The following is a 26711-nucleotide window of genomic DNA, read 5'->3' on the forward strand; positions in this document are numbered from 1 at the left end:
CTTCAATACACTGCAAATGGCACTCAATCGCAATGCACGTTAGCCATGATGAGGTTTTGGACCTTAGCTTGAGGAAAATTTCTCTTTGAATTTTAATTGAATAAGTTATTGTTAGAAGGCTGACAGTCAAGATGTTCCAGGGTATGCAAGTTAAGCATACAGTACAAAAATAAACAGATGTATCTGAAATCTATCCACACAAAAACAGATATCCAGTTCTGTGCAGTACTTCCTCGTCCAAACTGCTTGTTACAATTCTTTTAACCAACCAAGCACATGCTGTTCTGTTTCTTTCTTCTTCATACATTTCCTCTCAACACTGCTAGGTGGCGCAGTTGCCCCCCCTGCTGCACCCAAAGTACTTGGTGCTCTGCACAGTCCTGGACTCTCTCCAGCAATAGATGACTGACAAGTAGAGAAGAGTGGGTAGAGGTAACTGTCTGCTTAGTGTCAGAGCACCAACGATTATTTGTCCCAGAGCCTGTGAATAAAGAATTCCAGTTTATCCAACAATATTCTTTATTGCTTCTCCTTTGTGTACAGTAGTGTTTTGGATTTTATCACTGGATTCCAAGTACAGCCTGTTTTGATAAGAACTTTTTAACCATTTCATCAAAATGAAAAAAGGCAAGTGGATTTATCAAGAACTGGAACAAGACAAGTGAACACATGAGCCAATCAAAAGAGAAGGAGCATAGACAAAAATAAATGGATGCCTCTTGATAAAAAAGCAGAACTGCGCACACACACTCTGATTTTGTTGAGTTGATCATATAATCTGTGTGACCGGGCAGTGCTCGGATTGGTCCAGAAACAGCGTCTGGAACATGTGATCGTAGAAGGAGGGGTGGTAGAGGCAGGCCCGGGCACAGTCGGGGCTGAAGTTCAACTCCAGGATCTGAGGCTGCATAAACCGCTCACCTGACCCGGCATCAGAAAGTAAAAAAATATTATTAGGGTGATTACACAGAACAGAAACAAGTGTTTCCTATGCAAAGCGATCCACAGGTGAAAGAACAGTATATTTAAATACATAGACATTTACAGCATACCCACATTAAATTAAAATGGTTTAGTGTCATTTACTTATTGTTTACCACACCCCATTCACACAGTTATTGGTTAGGTGTGCAGAGATGTGAATGTGTGCAGCTTAAAAATGCATTCTTCCCAATGGTCATTTCCAGAGCTCAGATGGGAAGAGGAGAAGCGTAGACAAGAGCAACAATGACTGCTTTATGCACAGACTGAACGATGATGTCATATGAGTTCCAAGTGGCCATCTAGAACAATGACAGACAATGTCTGATGCACTGTTAAACCCTGTTTTATTACATTTGCGGTGCTGTCCTGATCAGATCCAACAATGCTGCTTGTCAGCTATTGGTGTATATATTGATGATATGCACAGATATGAAAACTTTTTTTTAGATTATAATGCAGAAAAAGATGCTTGGAGTAATTTGTAATTATTCAATTCCCAGTAAAGTTTACCATTTCAGTTAAATGATATAATTTAAGACAATAAAGGTAAACTGTAAAATGTAGAACAATAGTCCTTTCCAATAATATATTTAGCCAAAGAATCTATGGAGCTGGAGATTGTAAACAATGGAGAAGAGAGTGGAATGTTCTCTACCTGGGGTACTGTAAGTCATATAAATCCCCCCCATCCCCTCAGATTCATATGTTGGCTCAAACTTGGTTGTACTTGTAGCTCTGAAAAGACTGGTTGAGGGGAGTACCAGGCCCCTGCATCTAATTTGTGTCTGAAAGAGTCCTGATTTAGAAATCTTTGCAAGACTGAAACTGAACCCAGTAGTTAAAATCTCTTCAGAGATGGCAAGTTCTTAACCCAGCAAATGAAACCAATGCTCACCATTTTGCCTTGTACTCCACTTCAGCATGAGGTCCACGGCATAGATTGCCTTTGATGATGGGTAGGGACAGATACCATAAGGTGCTGGTCGAGATGAAGCTGCCTGGAAGAGCTCCTTGAATGCTTTAAACAACTCTGCCTGTGAAAGGTAGGAAAAGGAAGGACAGAAAACCAAATTATTAAATTAAGTACCTGAATAACATAAAGAAACAACGTAAATAAGATTTCCTTAACGCCACCGTCTGCGATGCGGTTTTGTTTGGTCTTCCACATAGCTTAATACCCCACTGGGAGTGTTTAAGAAGTGCAGCATATTGCCTGCCCAATTTTGTCGCCTTGCTGAGATTCAGTTTATTTGGTCATTAGGCCCCAAGCACCTAATGCTGTGAGGACCCTCTTGAAATGCAAGGAATTATTAAGGCCCAAGCACTCCCCGTGCAAGGACCCTACTGAAACTGAAGGAGTTACTATTTTTCATCTTCTGCTGCCTGTATAATCTCATTTTTGTGGGGCTAAGCACACTTAAATTCACCAAACTGGGCACGTGTCAGTAGTTGTGAAAATGTATGCCTGATATTGGTCTTGTGCAGGGGTATGGCTGAATGGCTTAACCACGCCACTTAAACAGCAGCCCCCAGACGTGTTTGATCTACGTGCATGAAAATTAGTAGGCACATATATCATACCCAGACTTACATAAAAGCCTCTTTGAGCACAACAGGAATTGAATTTGTGCTCTTTTTGGCGATTTGCAGGTGTTGTACTTAACAAAAGTCCTTCTACAGCTTTAACCTGACTGGCTTCAAATTTTGTCATGCTACTCTTAACACCTTTGAGATGAAAAGTTATCAAAAGCTTTTACTTTCGTTGAAGGGCGTGGCTGGGAGGTGCTGTAAAGCCACTGTCTGCACCAATCTGCACCAAACTTCACACATTTGCCAAGTATCCCACCCTGAATGCATTTATATTCAAATATTGAATTACAATCAAGGTGTTAACACATTTACACAACATAACACATTTATCTGCTAATATATGGTCACAGTCAGAGTGCCACCTAGTGAGTTAAAAGGCAGATGTTATAGCCCAGAAACTCAAATTGGTTCCCGTGGTCAAAATGTAGGTCTAGTTCCTTCTTACAAGAAGTTCCTTGAGAAATTGAAAAGGGCTACAAGTTTACACTTACTTCCACCTCCTTCCACGGATACAGTGGGTACTGCTCCTCAAACATGGGGATGAACTCATCGTAGTGCACCTGGAGACAGAGATTCAGCTTCCATTACCAGACTTAAACAACCCTTAAGTTCTTACTGATTACGTTTGTTTGGGCATTCTTGCCTTTATGTGATAGATAGCAGTAAGGAGACGGGAATCATAGGGAGAGAAGGAGGATAACAGCAACAAAAATCCCAAGGCACAGTCCAACTGGGCACACTGTGGCAACCAGGATGCTAGAAAAGGTCAATTTATTAAACAAAAGTTCTAATAGCCTTGTCCTATTGGCAGCTAACAGATCTGACTATAAAAGCTGCAGTATGGCTTTTAAGATGTTTATTATGTATACTGTTCCAGGGTTCCAGGGCTTACATTAAATTGCATAATCACCTTGGTCAAGCAATATCATAGTGACCATGTTCTTATGACCACAGACTGCTTTTCAAGAAGATAGTGCTGGCAGGCAAAACAATAATTAATAAAAAGTACCTGCTTAAGCTCCACACCCTCTGCATAGTTCATGACAGTGAAGTGCTTTTGGTAATCATCAAAATGGTCCAAGGAGAAAGGTCTAGATAGAAGGAATAAAGATCAGGTCAAGGCACCAGAAAATGTACACTCTCTATATACATTTAAATACATTTATTTTTATTACAGATTAAAAAAAATTAATGAAACTAGTATCATGCTGCATTTGACCTTTGAGTGGTTTCTTGGCATCTGTATTATTTGTAATCATACTAGCGGCATGCATCTATGGAAAAGCATGTTGGTCTGTCCAACACTTTGGTCTAGACTGAAATACCTCACTACCTTTCAGCTACCATGAAATTCGGTACATATATCCTTGGCTCCTAGAGGACAATCCTTATGACTGGTGACTCCCAGACTTCTACTAGCACCACGATCCAGTCACAATTTGGACATCACAACATTTTGTTCTATATATCAAATGGTTTGGTTTTCTTTACAACAAACATTACAAAGTCACAGTGGAGTTATCGTGGTTGTAGTCTCTGAAATGTATTGTCCTATTGAAAGCATAGATCCTCCACACTGGCAGATTGTCAATGAATAATAATCAACAAGGGATTTTGTGACTGCTGAGTTTAACACATGTGTGCATTTTACCAACTTGGAACCTGATCTAAAACAGAACTGGCTATCACAACCAATACAATTAATGTATATGCATGTATGTGTATGTATGATGCACCTATTAGCAAAGCGCAACCAGAAGACATTGTAGGCGTAGAGACGCAGAGGCTGTACAGAGTGCAACATCAGCATGTAGCGAATGTCAAACTTCACCATTCCCACATCCTCTCTACTGAACAGCACTGGATCTTCAATGTACTTACACACCACCTACAAAACAAGACACACATAGGCACAAAGTTAGAGGTAAGAAAACAACAGAACCAATACAGGCTTGGCTACATTTACATATGCACAATTAAATTCTTACTTATCATTATAGCAAGTATGACAATTGTAATGTATGGCATCAACATATTTATAAATGGATTAACCATTTTTACCAACCAACTGTGGATTAAAATTGGATTTGGGAGTTGTTTTGTTCACTCTGCTGGCAATAAAACCTACAGTGCCTATAAAAAGTACTCACCCCCTTAATTGTTTTCCCCTTGTTTTGCTTTTATAAATAGAATCATGGTCAATATACAAAAAAATATACAAAACAAAAAATGTGCAAATAAAACAACTAAACTCTTTAATGTCAATGCAAAAACAGATTTCTATAAAGTAATGTCCATTAATTAAAAATACATAATGTAAAATAGGTGACTGCATAAATATTCATCCCCTTTTAATTAAACAGAGGTCTAGCCAATTGGTGCTAGCAGTCTCACAATTAGTGAAAAGCAGATTACCTGAAGGTTAGGGTTAGAATGGGTCTCACATGATTGTACCTAGCTGGTCTAGTACCACCTGAGCAGGGGTAAACTTGGGATCTAACACCTGTTATGGAGGTTTGGTGTAGTGAACTGAAGGCCTAAAAGGAGTCTAAAAGACGCATTTATGATGCTTTGTTTAGTTAGCTTAATATGTACATGATCTTAGGCTAGGTAGTTTAATGGTGCATGTTTGTGTGTTGGCACCTTTGGTGTACTCTCTCGTTGCCTGATTAAATAGTCCAGGTTGTTGGAGATGTGTGTGTCAAGTCCACGGGCCAAGTTCCAGGGCTTACAGATCCAGGTGTTGTCCTCTCCCCTAAAACACACACCGAAACATCTTAGCCAGTCAAACTAACTAAAAAGGGGCCAATCTGGCTCTGAGGCAAAGAAAAATATATTTTAACTTTATCTTCAAGTGGCGCCCCATACACCTCCGAGATAACAATCTACTGCTGATCGGACCATCAACTTGTACAAAAGCAACATATTTTTGGTTATATTAAAAAACTCTTCAGTATAATATTTAGTGATTACTACAAATCCTCAGATTCCAACCTTTGTTGCTTCAGCTGATAATGCTTAATGAACTGTGGAAGCTCTGTTTGGAGGTTGAAGGTTTCTGGTAGCCAATCAGGTGATGGTCCGCCCTTCACTCTGCGGGCCACAGCAGCCAGGCAGTCCTTCACAGTGACAAGGCTCTCACAGGGAAACTGGTTTAGCATCACATGAGGTCGCTCCTCGCTCAGCTTCCTGTCAGAGAAGAAGTCATTTCTCATATCAATCGATCGTATCCAAAATAAATACATAAATAAATAAAATATCCTATCCTTCAAATCTGATCAAGCATTCGTGAGACATCTCTGAACAAGTCCGATTCATGGAGGCACAAATCACAGATCAGATTTGACTCTGACCCGTCAAGGCATGGACACAGGACCTCTGGGGGTCGGTATGTGGTTTATGGCACAAGGTCGTTGGAGGCAGATTCTTTGAGTTCTTAGGCTGCGAGGTGGGGCCTCTATGGATCAGACTTGTTGAAGGATGTCTTATGGATGCATAACTGTATTGGAAGCTGGGCAATTTGGTGGCTGAGAAAGACAACAGACTGTAGCAGTTAAAAATAAATTGAAAATGTTATTAATAAAAGGTGCAAACAAAAGGTGGCTTAGGAAAACAAAATAAATTGCAAAATATTATCATTTTGGGAACTAAACTATGAATTGTGTTAACCTAACTGCTTAATATATTTATACATAAAGGTTGGTGTTGTAGGCTATTTTATTGAGTGGCCTGTTAGTGAAATGGTCCAAGTGGATTAAGTCACCTCGATAAGCACTAACAGTTTGCCATCTCGGTTCAGACTGTAGAGGGTCGTATTATCATTTTATTAACTTAATAAGTATTGCTGCAAATTTTAACCCTCAGCTACATTATTCATTTACAGGAAAATGACTAAATAACTGACTAAATAAGCCTCTGAACCCTGCACAAACCATATTCGGAAGTTTAACCCTCTTCAGCTTCCTTCACGTTCTTGCTGTGGCTGCAGCTGGATATACAACATGCTTTAAAATTCACAAGTGTGCTATTTATTGACATATTTTAAGTCATAGAACCAAACGTGAAACTCTCTTACACTTCTGTTAACCACTGACCTCATTTCAGTCACCTAACAGAAACCCATTCAAAAACCCACTGACTTTGACATGAGGGAACTGGTAGTGTAAAAATGCAGGTTTTAGTGCTCATTCCTGCTGCATGCTATTTGGACAAAAAAATAATAAAATACTTTCATTGATCAGGTTTCTTCATCATCTATCCTAAAAATTAGTGATGGCCTTAAAAAAAAGAACATAACATTTACTGGTTTTCTCACCCTGATCATAAAAACACTAGACTGTTTTTCAGCTTTTAAGGTGGAAAGTTTAAAGGATGTCAGAGTAAGGCAAGGCAAGGCAAGTTTATTTGTATAGCACAATTCAGACACAAGGCAACTCAAAGTGCTTTACAGGCGCATAAAAATTACATTAAATGAAATAAATAATTCCATTTAAAATACATTAAAACAAGTAGGAAGACATTAAGAAACAAAACATCGAAACAAGTTAAGAAATAGGAAAGTAAGCTAAAATAGAATAGGTTTAAAAGAGACGAGATCAACTGCGCACCTACTCAAGCTCAACAAAATAAAGAACTTCTAGAAAAGAAATATCGTGTCAAACTTGGTGTTTTGACCAACTCTCATCTGCACTAGACAAGTGACTGATTTTCAGTTGCCACGACACCCCCCTCCTCCGTGACCTCCACTGGCTTCCTGTTGCAGCCCGCATCAGATTCAAGACGATGGTACTGGCCTTCGAGGCTGTCCATGGAACTGCACCCATCTACCTCCAAACACTGGTCAGACCACATGCCCCAGCGGGAGCACTTCACTCTACTACATCAGCTGGCCGACTGGTACCGCCATCGCTGAGAGCAAACAAAGGTCGCTCAGCGAAGTCACGACTCTTCTCTGTTCTGGCACCTCAGTGGTGGAACGAACTCCCGACCAATGTCAGGACAGCAGAATCACTCACCATCTCCCGCAGAAGACTCAAGACTCACTAGTTCAGATTTCACCTCGACCCCGCATAGCATGACATGGTTTTTTTTCCTGTCCCCATCTGCTTCCGTTGTTCAAAAGAATGCTGCAACACTGTTTTGCAGTGAAGCTCTAGAAATGGTTTATGGACTATGGAACCTGAATTTCCATCGTCATGGGGGTGAGTACATAATGACTGAATTTTCATTTTTGGGTGAACTTAACCTTTAATGCAAAATGTAATCCTTTAACGCAAATCAAAATGTCCTTTAATGCAAATTGTGTAATTCAATATAGATACTGACGATTTCTAATAGCCTGAAGTTGAGTTCAGGTACTGGTCTTAATAATTATTGTTAACACTTTTATTCTTAATTCTTTTGCGGTGATACAGACTAGATTACACAACAACTCAAGTATGTCTCTGGCTGCTCTATGCATTTCTGTGTCTGACTTCCTGCCCGGCTCACTGTGCACCAAGCATCTTAATACAACATGTATGTATCTATGAGCACCAGATTGATGCATTTAACTTTAAATTGTGCGAAAGTTTTTCAAACCCCTCTACAGGGTCCAAGGCCCCCCACTCATATCATATCATCAGTCCTAGGCGATGAGTAGAATGGCCACAATGTAGCCGTGCCAGATGGAATCAACCAGTCAGTGCTTACCTGTAGTCTTTGATGTGTTTATACATCCACATGATATCAGCCTCCTCCTTATTCTCTGTCAACTCGAACCGTGGATGTTTCAGGTTGTTTGTGACTTGGGACATTTCGGAGTAAACCCTGAAAGCAAAGCACAGGACAATGAAAAGATAAAAAGACACAAACAAACAAACAAACAAACAAACGCATGGGAAATACGTTCTCTTGCAAATATTTTGTCATTTCTTTATCCTCATCCTTGAGTTAAGATTTGCTTTGTATGTTCATCAGGTTTTCACCATGTGAACAGTCTCAGTCTTCAAGGCACAGTGAAAGGAGGGCTGAATGATAAGAAACCTGGTCTGAACAAGTTCAATTTCAAATTTCAATTCACACACAGAAACAAATAGACTGGAACAGAGTAACAGTTTGTAAAAAGATAAGTGGAAAAAATGTGCTCCATTAGAGTTTCTACAAGACATAGAAGACAATGTCTTTGTGTGGGAAGGCAACAGGGTTTGATTGAGGACAGGGACACTTGGCACAGTTGTGTTAATGGAGTTTGATTTATTTACATCGAACTGATACTTAACTCTATCTTCCGAGGACAACATTTTCTGTATAATGATGAATGAACTGAAGAATATAAATGTATGTGACCAAATGATTCAGGAATGTTCAGTTTTCTTGAATTAGATCATGCCATACTGAAACACAGGCACTCATGTTATATGGGCCATGCCCTGGTAACACATGTGAGAGTGATCAGACAATCAACCTCAGACATTTCTCATAGACTTTGTGTATGATCTCTATTTTGCTGCCGGCGATAAAACTCTTGCACTCAGCTTTAAAAGACTCCTGATGATTTTTGGTGACTTTTGAAACTCTGAAAAAGCTTTTGAACAAACAAAGAACGAGAAGTCGTTACACGACACTAGTACACTCATATTTAGCTGCCACTCAATCAGTGCCAGCTGAAGCTACTTTTGCACTTATCTCTGATGGCAACCGTCATTGTGGTTCTTGTAGCCAGTGTAATTATAGTTAAGGCTGTAACGGCTTCAAACATCATCAGACAGGTAAAGAGATGCTCAATGCTCATGCTCAATGATCTGGAAGGACTGCTTCATGAGGGTAACGCTCCCCATCTTATCTCAAAAGTGTATTCTCTCTTGATGGATGGTGCTCCAAAACCAGGTTTACATAAATCAAGGGAGAAATGGGAATCCGACTTGGGTGTGATAATGGGTACAGAGCTCTGGTCTGAATTGTGTCAAAAAAATTTAACTGCCACCATTAACTCCAGATACAGGCTGACCTATTATAACTTTCTCCACCAATCCTATCTTACGCCACAGAAATTGCATAAATATAAACCTGAGATATCCTGCTTGTGTTTTAGATGTGGTATAGAAGAGGGCTCATTCCTGCACTGCACTTGGTTATGCACAAAACCTAACACATTCTGGCATGATTTTTCTGACATCATGACAAAACTTCTAGGAGTGCATCTCCCATTAGACCCTCAAACTTGCTTATTAGGAGATACTACAAATATTGATGCACGATTAAGAAAAGCTCAAAAGAAATTTCTCTCACTGGCCTTGTGTGTTGCCAGGAAGTGTATTGCCATCACGTGGAAATCTGATTCCCAACTTTCTATAGGAAGATGGGTTTCAGAAATGAATAGCTGTGTTCCACTTGAAAAGATTACATATACACTCAGGAAAGACTATAATACTTTTACAGAGATGTGGCAGCCTTATTTGGCATATATGGACATATTGTGGGCTTCTATGGTGGACGGGTTGTAGATTTGCAAGCTCTTTGCCGTCAGTGCTTATTGTTTGTCTATCTTGCCTCTCGACTGTTTTTTTGGGTTTTTTTTCTCTCTCTCTTTCTCTTAGTTTGTTGGTGGGTTATTAACACAAATAGCTAATCAGCCAATCACATGGCTGCAACTCAATGCATTTAGGCATGTAGACGTGGTCAAGACAATTTGCTGAAGTTTGCTCAAACCAAGCATCAGAATGGGGAAGAAAGGGGATTTAAGTGACTTTGAACGTGGCATGGTTGTTGGTGCCAGACGGGCTGGTCTGAGTATTTCAGAAACTGCTGATCTACTGGGATTTTCACACACAACCATCTCTAGGGTTTATAGAGAATGGTCTGAAAAAGAGAAAATATCCAGTGAGTGGCAGTTGTGTGGACGAAAATGCCTTGTTGATGTCAGAGGTCAGAGGAGAATGGACAGACTGGTTTGAGATGATAGAAAGGCAACAGTAACTGAAATAACCACTCGTTACAACCAAGGTATGCAGAATACCATCTCTGAACGCACAACACGTCCAACCTTGAAGCAAATGGGCTACAGCAGCAGAAGGCCACACCGGGTGACACTCCTGTCAGCTAAGAACAGCAAACTGAGGCTACAATTCGCACAGGTGAGAAGATAATGACTGAATTTTTATTTTAGGGTGAACTGTTCCTTTAGGGTCCTGGCAACAATAAGTGCTTTTAATGCTGGAAATATGCTTGGGAGTACATTTGGTTCTGGGTACCTCAAACAGTATAAACATGACTTTTCCCTGATGTCTTACCTGTTTTGCCGGACCAAAATAATATATACAGTCATGGAAAAAATTATTAGACCACCCTTGTTTTCTTCAATTTCTTGTTCATTTTAATACCTGGTACCACTAAAGGTATAATACAATGAACACGACAAAAAATGCAGCTGATCACATAATACTTTATGTCCTATTTGACATTCTTAAGCTTAATTGTATTCCCAGGGTATATAAGAGGCCATTTCATGTCATAAGCAGCACTGCACATGCAAAGGCTTAGAGTGGTTTCCTGCTTACATTCAAGCCATAGCACAACTCAGAAGTTGTCAGCTCTCACATAATGCCTAAAACAAAAGAATTATGTGAAGCCACAAAGGCAGCCATCTTGGCACTGCTGGAAATTGGCATGAGTGAGAGACAGGTAGCAAAAAAACTAAAGATCTCCAAGACAGCTGTTCATTACAACAAGAAAAAACAAGCCGAACACGGCACTACCAAATTGCTACCTGGCCGCGGCAGGAAACGTCTCTCTACCCCACGAGATGACCGTGCACTCGTCCGTTCCTGTGTCAGGAATCGTCGTCAGACCTCCAGGGACCTTAAAAATGAGTGGGCACTGTCGAGAAATGTGACTTGTTCGGCAAGGACAGTTCGAAACCGACTTGTTGAAGCTGGTCTGAAGTCACACAGAGCACGGAAGAAGCCCTTCATCAACTAAAGGCACAGGAAGGCCCGGTTACTCTTTGCTAGGGATCACAAGGATTGGACTGTTGATGATTGGGCTAAGGTTCTCTTCAGTGATGAATCCAATTTTGAGTTGATGCCCACTCCAGCTAACTTACTGGTTAGGAGGAGGCCTGGAGAAGCCTACAAACCAGACTGTCTTGCCCCTACAGTAAAACATGGGGGTGGATCAGTGATGATCTGGGGTTGTTTCAGTATGAGTGGAACAGGGCAAATGCAATTGTGTGAAGGGCGAATGAACCAGGTCATGTACAGGGCTACTCTTGAAAACAGTCTTCTTCCATCAGCTGGAAAACTCTTTCCTGCCTCGAATGACTGGATTTTCCAACAAGACAATGCCCCTTGCCACACAGCAAGGTCAGTTAAAGCCTGGATGGAGAACCACAACATTCACACCATGCCTTGGCCTGCTCAATCACCAGATCTGAATCCAGTTGAAAACCTATGGAAAATCATCAAACTCAAAATGGAGAACCACAAGCCCAAAAACAAAGCAAATTTGTTTGAATTTGTGCAACAGGAATGGGCTGCTGTGACAGCAGAACAATGTCAGAAGCTGGTGGAGAGCATGCCAAGACGCATGGCTTCAGTCATCAAAAACAATGGTTACGCAATCAAGTACTAACTCCTGTGTGTATCATGTGTTTAAAGCAAACAGAAAAGAAAACATGGAATGCTTAAAAGCAGTGTTTTTGGCAGTACAGTGCCATAGCTATTGATGTAAGAACTTAAGTGATTTTGGTTACTATCAAGAAAACCATGGAAAATGGCTAGATATCAGCTCTTAAATTAAACTCTTACGAGCTATTTTTGTTGTTATCATTATATTTGTCCAAACAAATGTACCTTTAGTTGAACCAGGCATTAAAATGAACAAGAAATTGAAGAAAACAAGGGTGGTCTAATAATTTTTTCCATGACTGTATTTTCTCAGCTCATTATCTTGATGGTGGGCAATCCAACTGCACACGTTTAATAAAGGAAGTCAGCATCAACTCAGTGATTTTTCACCTCAGATATTTCACAAAAACATTATGTTGCTTCAGTATTTTGTACAATAGCTGTTCATCTCTTTAGATCCCCAATGTTGTGCTGCTGAGATGAGACACTTACTTGAGGATTTTGTCCTTGGGCACAGTGTAGGCTTGGATCTCTACAGGAAGCTGCTCCTTGTTCTCCCGTGCAATGTTCTAGAGGAAACAGACACAGAACAGTGAAGGCCACACTGGTTCTTTTATCAGTAACACCAAAACATAAAATTATCCATGCATGAGGAGAAGAAAAGAGATGTGAATCGGGGTTGTGTTTGTTACATGAAAAGAACAATTTCAATATGATATGACTGATTTGTTTAAAGGCTCGTGGATGATGAATGATTTCTGATCTTTAAGGACAGTCAAAGAGTGAAGTGAGTGCTGACAGGATTTCTACTGCTACATTTTGGACAGTATAAAACATCGCAAGTATCAAGGAAGCATGTCATTGATATATATATATATAACATCTCTTTAATTTTTCAATTTAATCTGTTGCTGTTTGTTTGTGCTCAACACTAATACAGTGCTGATGTAACCTTTCCTTCAGTGTATGATTACCTTATACAGTATCATTAATCACCTTACATATCATTACTTTATATGAACTTGTGTAAGTGCTGATCTGACCTGAAGTGAGCCGGTGTACCTGATACTGTATGTTTCATTAATGTGTGATAAAAAGGAGTTAGATGAACATTCCGTTCTCAGGACACTAATCAGTTCAAAGCAGGTGCTGCGATTGTGCTCAAGGCCATTTCATATTCTTCCCTACACTCTGGTGCACAGACCTCTGGCCTTTCAGCTGAAATAGATTGACTCTGTTATACTCTATTTTTCTAAATACTTTTTAAGTTATGACTTTTTTTCTTTGTCTTTGTATTCTAAGCCTCACCAATCACTCATTTTTCAAATTTGTCCTGAACATTCAAGAAACCCTCAGGATGATTTGCAACATGTTTTAATTTAATTAGTTGTTGCAGAATTTTTACAGTAATCAACTTAATAATGATAAATCATTTTTTACCTGAACAAAAGTTTCTATCTCCACCAGTTCACTGTTGATTCTGCGACAGTGCCACATATCTGGCTAAATATACAGTTGTGGTCAAAAGTTAACATACACTTGTAAAGATGCCAGCCATGGGACTAACAGAAGCTTGTGGATGGCTAATCAAAAGCACCTTATTGAGGTGAAAAGGGACTTTTAACCAAATATCAGAAATTCTATATGTATATTTTTGACCCAGCAGATTTGGTCACATTTTCAGGAGACCTATAATAAATTCATTACTGAACCAAACTTCATGAATGTATTTTGTGACAAAGTAGTTTGTGTTCCACTCATTCATCACAGAAACATGAGGGCTGTAGAAATCATTGGAAGTGAAGACTGCTATGATATACATATGTTACACATGTTGTCTGTGACGGTAACAGCTGACAGGGAAGAAAGGCAGGCCTTGGCAGATGCGTTTCTTGCTACGCACCTCGACGGAGCTTACTATTGACTGTCTTCTAGCCATTGCTTGAATTCTCATTAAATGTCTTCTTTCTTTGCTGTTACATGTTGCCCATTTACATACCAGATCAAGCCTGCAAATGACAGTTGAACAGGTGAAGGAATCTGTGTCGTATTTGATAAAGCAATATAATAGTCCTCACCTCATAGTATGAGTCCGGGGGCTCAGTAGTGACACTACTGACATCTTCTAGATCTACAGGTATCCATGGTAACAGACGGCATCTCCTCACCAGGGGGTTTGTCTCACCATACGTGTAATCTCGGGTTACTTCATCTGTGGAAATAATAAAATATACAAATTTGCTGTATGGAAATCTCTCAACTCTTTCTAACCCCCTTCTGTGTGCAGCGCTCAGCTCCACACCCACAATCTTTAAAAACGCTTATGTATAATATTATATAATATACGTACTAATATGAAGTTAGGACTGCTCAGTAACTTTCTAAAGGGGGAAATGGTAACACTTTATCGTATCCATTATCAATGCATGGTACATTTTTAGTTAAATAAACTAAATGAACTATATTTCACTGTTCACAAACAATGAAATAATTTATAAACAATTTATGAAGCAATTATAAAGGTTTATAAAAACATCAGTTGCAACTTTCTAATAAATAATTATTTAATAAATGGTTTAAGAAGCATTTCATTGTTTGTTAACAGGGAATGTGGTGGATTTTCTTCTGGCATAGAGTCATCATTCAGTAGAATATATTTTACACTGTTACTTGATGGATAACGCTCAATGGGCTATTTATGTAATAGATAAGACTTGTCTGACTGCGTGAGACGAATAAAGAATAAACTCAACAAGCCTTGAGAGCATGGAAGAGTTCTCATGGATAAGGTCTCACGTCATCACTAACATGACATGGATTGCACTATATCTGCAGTAATTACTACTGTGAAGAGTGATGTTATTATAGTTAGTAGTGTTTACAATTTAATCATTGGTGTATGCAGAGAGGTGTTAGGATGAATATTTTTATACAAGCAATTATACAAGCTATTGTGGAAATCATATATAATGATAATTATGATTATGCTCGCACACAGAGATTAAAAGCTTGCACATTTAAGGGCATTGACCTTCGGAGCAGGCTGCACTGAAGCGTGATAACAAGATGTCTCAAATAAGCCGACATATAAACAACACCTACACACAGGCGATGTCTGGTTGTCTCAAAGACATGTTTTTGGTCAGTAAAAACCAGTTTTATTGAGGAACTGATCCCTTCTTAATAGTTAAAATCAGATGTACATTAAGGAACATAACCCTAGCTGAACTTTTTACTAAACTCTCCGACGCACCCCTTAAAAGGTCATGACAGATGAATGTAAACAAGGAAAACCCTTAACACGTGGAAGACATGTGAGGCAGAGTAGGATTTCCTCCTTTAGGGCGCCGTCTCCTGTCATTGGAGGAATCGTGTGCCAAGAGGCTGGGACCAGCCTGAGCACCAACGAGAGGAGAGCTAAGTCTTAACCACGGCTCTTCCTCATCAGTTTTTGGACCAATCAGATAACTGCAAAAATACATACAAAACTCTGTGTAAATGCTAAGAAAGTTACTCTTTTTTTGGACGTTGGCTGCAGAAACTGCTTGCAGACAGCTGCTCGTGGACTGCGGTTTTCTGAACAAAAAAGATCCATGTACATGCCTTTTGATTCTCTAATGCTTAAATAAATACTTGAACTGAGAAATAGAATTGTCTTTGGATTCTCTTGAAGCAGATAAACGAACGCGCCAACAGAGGTTTGATTATAAGAAATGAGAGTAGCATTATTATATCACCATAACTTGCCTCCTAAGATAGCCATATCCATTGCATCCACTTATTTAGTGTTGCTGTCTACATTTTTGTCCCAACTGCATTATGATTGAAATATCAGATGTCATCCGATATGTCATTTGTAGGAGATATCTCCAAGTGAGGGTTTAGGAGAGCCAAGAGCAATTAGTACAAGGGGTAAGTCTCATTTCTCTTATTTGTCGTGTCCTCGCTCCTCAATCCTTGCTTGAACCGGAAGTCGTTCCTGTCCGCCATCATGCAGGCTAGTACAATCAGATGAGGACACAGAGAGCATGTGTATGCGTGTGTGTGTGTGTGTGTGTGTGTGTGTATCAGTCTGTCTGCTTTCACCTCCTTCCTGTAGGTCATGCAGAGGCCAGAGGACAGAGTAGGGCAGCTGGCCCTGGATGTAGAAGAAGGGAGCCATGCCACAGCTGGGCTGGTCAGAGTGCTGCACCTGGGAGCCAAACTCATCCATGACATACCACACCGGAACCTTCTCCTCTGCAGACTGCACAAGAAAACAGAATAGGAGGAGAAGAGTGAGGTGGGGGAAGACAGAGACATGACTGACCGTGTATGCATGTATGCATTTTTCCTGTTGTGGCCATTTTTGTGTCTGATAAATTATCTTAGCAGATTCTCTTGCCAAAATAGACTTACACACAAGTGCATTTAAAGTCCATAAAAAAGAGCTAGGCTGCCCGTAAGTGTGTTCCAATATTTGATTGTTAATTTTAGTTTTTATCATTAAGAAACAAAAGAGTCTTTGGGGAAATATAACTGCTGTTTTTCATCTCTGGTGGCTGAAGGAGTGTGTAGATGTCTTGTTTGATTGACAGCAGCATGTGAGTGCAAGTGTTTCACTGTACAGAAAGAAAGAAAGGAAATTAACTTGGTTATACCTACATGTCACTGGCAGACAGCGTGTTGCTACTTGTATTGAAGAGTATCTAAGAGTGACATTTGCAAGTACATATACATGCCGTTTAATGTGCTGCAGCTGAGCGAGCAGCTAATAAGCCATGTAGCCTGCAAACTTCTGTTTGTCGTTGCACTGAGCTGCGTGGCTCAGTGTGACTGTCTCTGCTCTGCTTTTGACACTGATGTTACTGCTTTTTGTTTTATTTATTGGATTGGCTGTTAATAAATACTGTTGCCAGCTTACGTAACCAGGGACATACCAGCAGTTCTGAGAGTACCTCAACAGAGTGAGATATGCATCTAAACAATAAAGAAAGTGTGGATCATGTTTCCTTACATACCCCCTGGGAGAGACTGTAAGTCTGGTTGTACTTCCACATGCGCTCCATCACCAGCTCCACCGTGTCTGGGTCAGGGGCCTCACCGTGGAAGTCCACCCCCATGAGGGCAGCCATTCTAGGCAGCAGGCCGGGTAGCTGATTCAGGGCCTGACGGGCGTTTTCCACGCGGCACGTCCAGGCGTGATCCACCAGGAAAACACTGCAGGTGGCACAGGACAGAGGGAGAGAAGGTTTTCATTTGATTTCAATGATGATATATACAGTCGTTGTCAAAAGAACATGTACATCATAGCAGTCTCTAGTTCATCATTTGAACTAGAGACTGCTATGATGTATGAGTGGAACATAAACTACTTTGTCATAAAAACATTCATGAAGTTTGGTTCAGTAATGAATTTATTATAGGTCTTCTGAACATGTGACCAAATCTGCTGGATCAAAAATATACATACAGTAACTTTAATGATCAATTTTGGTGATTACAGAAAGTTGTGTGAATCAAATTTGCCTTGTTTGCAGTTGTGTCACTGCCACGATCAGGAAGAAAACACAAACTATCACCTGCTGCTGAGAGAAAACTGGTCAGGAGTCAACCAAAAACCACCAAAAAGCAAGTCAATGAATTAGAAGCTGCTGGAAGACAGGTGTCAGTGTCCACAGTCAGGTGTGTTTTACATCAACGTGAGCTGAGAGGCTGCTGTGTTAGAAAGAAGCCCTTGCTCTAGAGGCACCTAAAGCTCGACTGAAGTTTGCTGCTGATCACATGGACAAAGAAAAAACACTTGCATGAAACAGAAATGTAGTTGTTTGGCCAGAATGAGCAGTATATGAGGTAGTATTATGCTGTGTGGCTGTTTTTCTGCCAGTGGATCTGCTGCTCTAAAGAAAGTAAATGGAATAATGAAGAAGGACTTTTATCTCCAAATTCTTCAGGAAAACCTAAAATCATCAGCAGAAGATTGGGTCTTTGGTGCAGTTGAGTGTTCCAACAGGACAATGATCCAAACACACATCAGAAGTGGTAAAGGAATGGATCAATCAGGCTAGAACTGAGGTTTTGGAATTGCCTTCCCAAAGTCCTGACTTAAACCCCATTGAGAACATGTGGACTGTGCTGAAGAAACAAGTCAGTGCCAGGAAGCCAAGAAATTTAGTTGAACTTCATCGATTCTGTCAAGAGGAGAGGTTAAAAATTGACCTCTGGGTCAAAAAACAGCCTGGCAGGACTCACAGAGGATAACCATACAGGAATGTGAAATTCTGACTTTTTTATTTATGACGGCTTTCAGTTGTGCATGGCAACAACCCAGCGCTGACCCTTCTAGGGGCCAATGTCTCATTGTCAGGAAGAGGTCTGGATTTCATCAAGGACTCACACACATGAAACAAACAAAAGCAATGACTCTAATGCAAAATTAAATTGATGTTACGCTTGAGTCAGAAATATAGGAAAATAATTTAGTATGATTATTCAACAAGGTGATTTTATTGCAGATACTGTTTACACATATAGGACATAATGCAAGCTGAACTGCCAAATCATGTATATATATGTATATATATTTTTTTCCTTTTTTAACAGTGTAAGAAAATTATTATTCATTTCATTATGTGTTTTGTATTTATGTAAAACTTTGGGATACCATAATGAATTAAAATGTGTTTGTCAATGGGGCTTTTTGGGGCTCTGGCACCCTCACCTGGTTGGTTCTGAGGCTTGCAGCCCACTCTCCCGGGTCACCAAAACTTTACATCTGATCTCTGCTCCAGGATTGTGCTTTTCCGTCTCCTCATTCTCTCCGTTTCCCTCGTCCTCTTCATCTGCCTGTTGGAAGTGCATGATTCCGAAAACTTCCCCAGCATCATAAATCTAGGACATAAAAAGCATGGGAGTTTGTTTTCTCAAGCTATCACCGGACTCCCCAGATCCCAATCTGATCCAGCATTCATGGGACGTCACTGAACAAGTCCCATCCACGGAGGCCCAATCGCGGATCAGACTTGGGTCTGACAGTCAATATGAATGTGATATATGATACATTATCAAACAAGCAACACGCACGCACACACACGCGCACACACACACACACACACACACACACACACACACACACACACACACACACAAAATACAGAATAAGAGAGAGAGAGAGAGAGAGAGAGAGAGAGAGAGAGAGAGAGAGAGAGAGAGAGAGAGAGAGAGAGAGTCAGTAGCTGTCAAATGGTGCCATAAGTTGCCACTGCTGTGCCTGTACCTGCCAGTGCCAATCGGAGGATCACACGGTATCTCCGAGTGTCTGGATCTGAGGTCTCTACAACAAACCTATTCTGGTAACATAAAAACTGTAAAGCCTGGTGGAAAGTTTACTTAAATACAGATAATTAGATTTTAAAATACAACCCATGTTTGCATTTTTCTTCAGAAAGGCTGTTAACTGAGATGCCTTTGAAAATGTCAATGAAATCATTCCCCAGGGAAACCACTTGGGTCCAAGTCTATACCTTATTATAGTAAATAAAACTGCAAAAGGTTTATATGTTACTGGAAGGTAAGATTGTATTCAGTGATGACAACCAACTTATTTACAGTAGATGCAGTTAACTGGGACTGGAACTAGTCTGTTGTTTCTGTAAAACACAAATAAAATTTCTGTGTCATAGTAACTGTAATTACTCCTCATTACAGCTGCAAGGCCAAAAGCCTCTCACACCTTGTCATTTGAACTCAAGATGGTACTGCTCTGCTAATCAGGGTCCAAAAATAACAATAACAATAATACTAATAATAATAACCTACGGACTGAAAAAATAAAAGCCAAACAGTCATCAGTTTTAATAAAAAGATGTAATTTATTACTTTCCTCGGCACTGCAACATAACAAATTGTGATATGAATATAAAGGTGTTATAAGCACACTCTCCATCAGTCATTACTGAATATAAACAAATCATTTAAAAAAAACGAAAGAGTTAACATGCAATATTCGTAGATGCTAGTTGGGTATAGAGCTGTAACATCAACTATGGTGGTGTTTATCTGAAATGAAGGGCATATCATTTGTTATAACTTGCTAGTAGCCTATACTACTACCTGGTGTTCAGCAGTGTTGGGCAAGTTACTTTCAAAATGCAATATATTACATATTACTGTCACCTTAATTTTAAAGTAATACATTACGTTACAATTTTACTGTCTGCGTAAATTAATAAATTACTTATTACACTACTTTTTAGTTACTTAAAAAAGCCCAAATAACTTATATAGAACAATTAAACAGCCTAGATCTTTTTAAATAAATGAATGGAATTGGACACAGGGATGAGCAGGCAGACAAAGGAGCAAAGTCTGATATATTATGAGATAGTTTAGTCATATGAAACACAATAGACCTTCTATAATGTAGCCTGTAATGACATGACAAGACAAAAATCTCTTTTCCTATGCCTTTTTATTTTAGTCCACAGAATAAGGAATGCATGGGCATATGTGATTCAAGAATGTAAAATTAAAGTGTGCTCAGGGATTAGGCTATATCATTAGGCCTACGAAATAACTGATATTAAAACACACAGAGCCTATATTAATATGGTCACAACAATAAACCCTTCACTTCGGTCGGTAAAGTGGATTGTAACGTGTTACTTGTCATAACTATAATAATTCATTACTGATATACTATTAGTAACAAGTTATATTACTCCACTACCGCTAAAAGAAATATATTACTGTAACGCGTTGCTTTTGTAAAGTACGGAAGAGTATTAGGGCCAGGGGTGAGAAAAAAATTATGGGTTTTTTTTCATCATGCACTTCAAGAAAAAAAGTCGAAATGTCGAGAACACTATCACGTTATAACGTAACAAATTTATTGTAAGAATGTGATAATTTATATTGTTATTATATCTCATTTACATAATTTGATTAAGTTCTACTTAATGCTTGGATTTAGACAGGGCGAGATTTTGCTGTCATTGAGCACGGTGGATGACATTGTGATCAATATGTGTAGGGTAAGGAGGATTTTAAAATGCATGGGACTGTACAGAGGACAGAATCACTCCTTCCTCTGGAGGTAGCGTCATTTCTCATTGATCAGCTGGAGGCAACATGGATACAAGCAACCCAGCACAGCTACTGACAGTCCTATCATTCTACATGGAGTTTGACTTTGATAGTGATCAATTATCAATAAAGATGATGACAACAACTCCGTTTGACTGTATCTGAGCAAAATGCGCTATTTAACTGGAGGAGGAGGAGCGCTGTGGTGCGTCTCTGTGTGCATGATGTGATGTGCAGATCTCAGTCCTCTGATTGTTTGTGTACGACTTAATATCTTTTTTTGTTTTGGGCTGAATCTCAAAATCCCTCTGGACTGCAAGAACAATCACAATTGGCCCTATTGAAAGTAATTCCTGAAGACCTCTCTCCATTTTGTCTCCTGGTTTGTTTACCTCTAACTTTGTATTTTCACAAATATAATAAACATTAGACAAACCTGAAACTGTATTTCAAAGAGTCTTTTCCCTCTCTGGAATAATGTAGTCCAGATTTGACTGGTCTAAGTATAGTGGTATTTGCCCTTTTTTTGTATTTTCACAAATAGAATAAAGGTTTTTCAGGGGAACAGGAGATAAATGCTACAGGAAAAAATAAATAAAAGTCAGGATTATCAAACCCTGTGATGTCCCCTGTCATATTGGACTATTGGTTTCTTGAGACTTTTTAATACTGAGCAGCAGGTAGAACCACAGCAAATGGGCAGGGATAGAAACAAGACTGAAAATCAGCTCATCATGAGCGAGAACAATAGAAAAAAATGCTAGATCTAAAATGATCAACATTTAGGATTGAAAACCAATTACAGACCGTGTCACTGTATAATTCATTGTCATTTTATCTTCCCCATATGTATTAACGTTTCTCAGTCCATGAACTGGTAAATGACTGAACAACGCCACCTACAGGCGGTGTGCCACTGTTAAGGTGGACTGGAAAGTTCTAAAGAAGCTGGGACTCGTCCTCTAGCCTCTGTTTACTTCCGCATCCACGCGTGACGTAGCCTACACCGCGCCATCCCCTGACCGAATTATACTTTACGTAGCCTAGTTCATTCGCTCAGTATAGTTTATGGAAACGCACCAGATTCGTATTTTGATTTTTTTTTTTTTTTTGGCGTTCGTTTAAAATGTGCTTGACATTTTATGGAACCGTGGCTACTGACAGCTGAGAGCTGCCTGTGGTCTGTGCCATCACTACAGTATGGCAGCATGGAGTATTTGCTGTGTGTGTAGTTTAACTGTCTCTTTAAAGTCCTAACACTGACAACTACACTGTGTTTATGAGCTAAAAGAGAAACAATGTCTTTGTTACTGAAGCAGATTGTGAAGTACAGTTTGACCACGTCATCTACACAGGACCTTGTGTTGAGGCAGTCGTATGTGCTGTCTGATGTAGTGTCGACTTTAATCTTTAAATGTCAGTTTTATCCTCCAAATTTCGACATTTTTCTTAAAGTGCATAATAAAAAAAACCCTCCTCTCATTTCTTCCTCTCACCGCTTGATTATTACCACCACACTGTTGTAGCAGCGCTGTCACACCGGTGGAGCAGGAACACGCATGACAAACATGTTCAGCTGCGGTGCTGATGGTTCCGACACTGGACTACAGGAACAGCACCGACACTTCAACAACACTCTTACACACCCGGCACGTGGATGACAGCTACTAAGATCATTTAGTTTGCACACACTGACCTCGTTGGTGATTTTATGATGGAGGCTCCCCCAGTAGACTTGGGGTATTCCTGAAGACTGCAGGGCCGCGGCGTGGAGGGCCACAAATGCGCTGAACTCCTCGTCCTGGTCTCCATTCAACATTACTGGGTTTGTTGACATCCTGCAGCCAGATATCACTCACGTGGAGATGGACTGTTCAAATCCGGAAGAAGGAGCCTGGTAGCTCAGTCTGCAGTGCATTGTGGGAGAATGCTTTAAAGGACTCCACCCACAGCTGGGCATGTTTTGGCACACTGTGGCCCCACATACCTTTTTGACTGTATGGTTGAGTTTTAGTCATTTCAGCCAAATCAAACATTTATTTGTAGGAGTGTTCAAGGAACATTTACTCAAGTACACTGATTAAGTACAGTTTTGGGGTACTTGTACTTTACTTGAGTATTCCCATTTTCTGCTATTTAATGTTTTACTACATTTTGGAAGCAAATATTGTGCACCACTACATTTATTTGATACATTTGGTGACTAGTTACTTTACAGATTACACGCTGCGTCAGAGCCAAAGTAGTGCATTTTGAAATTCATTTAATTTATCAGCAATTAAAAACAAATAAAAAAACAGGTTTTGGATTGGTTGACCCATAATAAACGTGTATACATACATGTAAATATATGTATAACTTACTTTTACTTGTACTTTTGACACTTAAGTACATTTATTGCCAGGGATTACTTTTGATACTCAAGTGCATTTTATATCAGATACTTTAAGACTTTTACTCAAGTACTATTCATATGGGTGACTTTCACTTTTACCAAAATAATATTTTAATGCAGTATTTAAAAAAAAAGTTTTACTCAAGTATTTTTTTTACAATACTGCCTTGGCTAAATGCAGGACAGAAATACTTTACTACGTTTGAATGATTGCTGGAGTCACCTGGGAGATTAACCATTTTGCTTACAGCACACACAAACTTACTGTTATTTCTGACCGTCATTTGTCTTAAATTTTCATTTTCTTTCTGCCAGTGAGTTGATTACAACATCTTTTATTGGAAGTCAGCTGTTTTTATGAAATGTATTGAACCAGGTAGCCCAATTCATTTTCTTCTATTCTTCTTTTTTCACTTATTCTAGAAAACTGGACTTTTAAAACTCAGTAATATGGATTTTTAATCATATTCATGATGAAGTGGTTTTACAAGCTAACATTAAAACGCTACTAATTTGTTAATTTATAGGCGTTAATATTGTGATATACAGTATGAAAACACTATGAAAGAAGCTGTTCTGCATGGAGTACTTTACCTTTAATACACTAAGTACATTTTAATAATACCTCTCTGCTTTATCGTTAGTAACATTTTGCATGCAGGAATTTCCACAGTGGCCTTGAGGGTCAAAATACAACAATTCAGAAAATGCAACAATGACAAACTTGCTATTTTGTTTTGACCCTCAGGGCCACCGCAAAGTTTACTTGTAAGGGAGTATTTTTACACTCAGAAAAATTCTTTCATCTCTTTTTGATCTTGTCTTCCTTGGCAGTTTGCCTAGTTGTCATGGAGTAATACATTGTAAAGACTGGAGGAAAACTCCATTTGAAGATTGTGTGAAAGCTCCAGCAGACCTACTAATGATCCTTGTGAGGAGATTGTTTTGTCAACTGCTGTTTTCATCGTCAAAAATCACAGGAGAGGTGATAAGTCTGGTTGCACATATTCTCCACCACCCTATGATTGCAGCCATTCTATTCACTTACTACTTGAAATGAATCATTTTACGAGAGGGAAAATCCAGTTGGCTAATGTGCAAGATATTTAATGTTAAATTTCATGTAGAGGTAGCCAATATGCATTCTTGTCCTGTCTTATAAATCCTTGTGAAACAAGCACATTCTTCAGTAAATTCTGTTTTATTCTAAAACATTTTCAGATCATCAGATGAATAAACACATTGAGCAGATTCCTCTACCTCACATTCAGAGCTTTTGATGCACTGCAAGGCCTGTTCTATGTGTAAAGTTCAAATAAAGCCACAGTATAACAGACTATTTCTGGATTATGGTGTGGGTTAAAAGGACAAACAACAGAACTCAATACAGTCAGTGGTGTGACACATTTTTTATTAAAATAAACACATCAAACAAGAGTGACATCCAAATTAAACATTAACATTTGAAATATGAAAGGTTAAGAACAAATGGAATTATGAAAACTTCATAAATACACTCACAAAGCTTATTGCTGGCAATCCTCGAAAACAGGAAATCAAATGTTATTTAAATAATAGATGGAACAATTAAGAGAAAACGTTTCAGTCGATAAATGGAGGTTAAATTCAGTTGAACTTTAATAAAATCATCTTAAACTGAGTATCATCTATCTCACATCTTATACACCCTTCACTTTGACTTGTTCATTTCAAGCATACATGTAAGCAATTGCCTCATAGCAGAGAAAAGTTGGGGAGTGAATGCCACTTAGATACTGTTTTTATCATAATTTGTTTCCATTACAAGATCCACTCCTGGCAACTTGAGTATGATTAGATGCTATTCAGCACTACAGTGTACTTAAGGTTTATTTAGGCAGTCCATTTCACACCTGTAATTCAGTTCATTTGGTTTGGACCAAGGACAGTTTCTTCCCCTGAGGTTCTGGTCCAATTTGGTTCACACTCACCAAGACAAGTTAACATGAAGCCAAATGGACTGCAAGACAACTAAGATCAGCTCTACATGGGCCCACATGGAGAAATTAAATTCTGGTGACTGACGGCAGGTTGTGTTGCACTTTATTGTACCTAATGAGTTTAATCATGTTCTCTGGTAAGAAATGATTTATGAGCATGACTGCAACTGGGAATCATAAGTCATAACACCCTGGCGCCAGATTTACAAATATAACTTAAACTGGTCTGTAGTGTTAGTCTTGTCTTAAATTTGCTCTTAGGTAGAGAGAAGCTTCCAAAAAAAATCTTACTAGACTTGTTTGTGAAGAGTTAGCCACCTTAACCCCAGGCTAACACTTAACTGTTAGTTAAGTGACAGTAGTCACCTTTCCCTGCCTTACTATTTTTGTCCTATTTACAGGTACAATTATCTGTTGCCCCTGTACCAGCCTGGCATCTGTAAAATATTCGAAAATAAAATAAAATTAAGTGTAAGCAAGTGCAGAGAATTAAAAGTAAATTGGTTGTAGGTTTTTCTGCTTCCTGTTTCTATTGGCATGCATATGTCCAGGGTATGTGAATGGTCACGTGGTACGTGTTTGTGAAGTGAATAAAAAGAAAGGAAAGAGTTTTCAGAATGCAGTTGGCCAAGAAACAATCCTTAACCTGACTGACCAGTTAGCAGAAGTTCAGGTACTGCCGCATTAAGAAGCCACAGCAGCTCAGCTCTGCTACATAGATGTTCTGCCACTGGAAGTTACATTCTTAAATGAACACTCCCTGTAAAAATTCCTTGTAGTAGTGGAATTCTTCCAGACGACAAACAGTTTCTTTTGATGTAAACATAGCTAAGAAGTTTGGTTTGCTGGTCAGCAACGTTTTTTTCCATTTTGGAAAAGTCAAAAATTACCCAGAATTCATGACATGTAGGTGTAAAGGATGAATTTAGATGACTATTAGTTTGATCCAAGCCATAGTCAAAGTCTTTCTATGTGAAACCAGCACCAGGGGTTGAATTTATGCTAAAATCACACAACGACTTTCATAAAATCCTATGTCTGTTTTGCTTTCACACCATTAACAAACCACAATTGGAACTGGACCTTCCCCTCTCA

General features: G+C 39.3%; 1 protein-coding gene across 2 annotated transcripts; it reads right to left on the bottom strand.

Annotated features, from left to right (window-relative positions):
• Positions 1-501: 501 nt before the first annotated feature.
• On the bottom strand, positions 502-23152 carry ttll12 (tubulin tyrosine ligase-like family, member 12). 2 transcript variants are annotated; one of them, XM_073481117.1, is made up of 14 exons: positions 22939-23152; positions 18880-19049; positions 17180-17378; positions 16266-16425; positions 14258-14391; positions 12672-12748; positions 8266-8382; positions 5569-5763; positions 5218-5329; positions 4311-4462; positions 3584-3665; positions 3066-3134; positions 1880-2018; positions 502-921 (listed from the first exon to the last, which is right to left on the bottom strand). In XM_073481117.1, exons 1-14 carry the CDS (start codon positions 23077-23079, stop codon positions 770-772), a joined length of 1899 nt encoding a protein of 632 aa, XP_073337218.1. In that variant the 5' UTR covers positions 23080-23152; the 3' UTR covers positions 502-769. The 2 variants fall into 2 exon arrangements, 1 of the variants encoding a protein (XP_073337218.1); XR_012180097.1 differs by lacking the exon at positions 502-921 and adding an exon at positions 3218-3330 and having other exon boundaries at positions 2003-2018; positions 22939-23120.
• Between the last annotated feature and the right edge of the window lie 3559 nt (positions 23153-26711).

The sequence above is a fragment of the Pagrus major genome, chromosome 14 (genome assembly GCF_040436345.1).
Source record: "Pagrus major chromosome 14, Pma_NU_1.0".
NCBI lineage: Eukaryota > Metazoa > Chordata > Actinopteri > Spariformes > Sparidae > Pagrus > Pagrus major.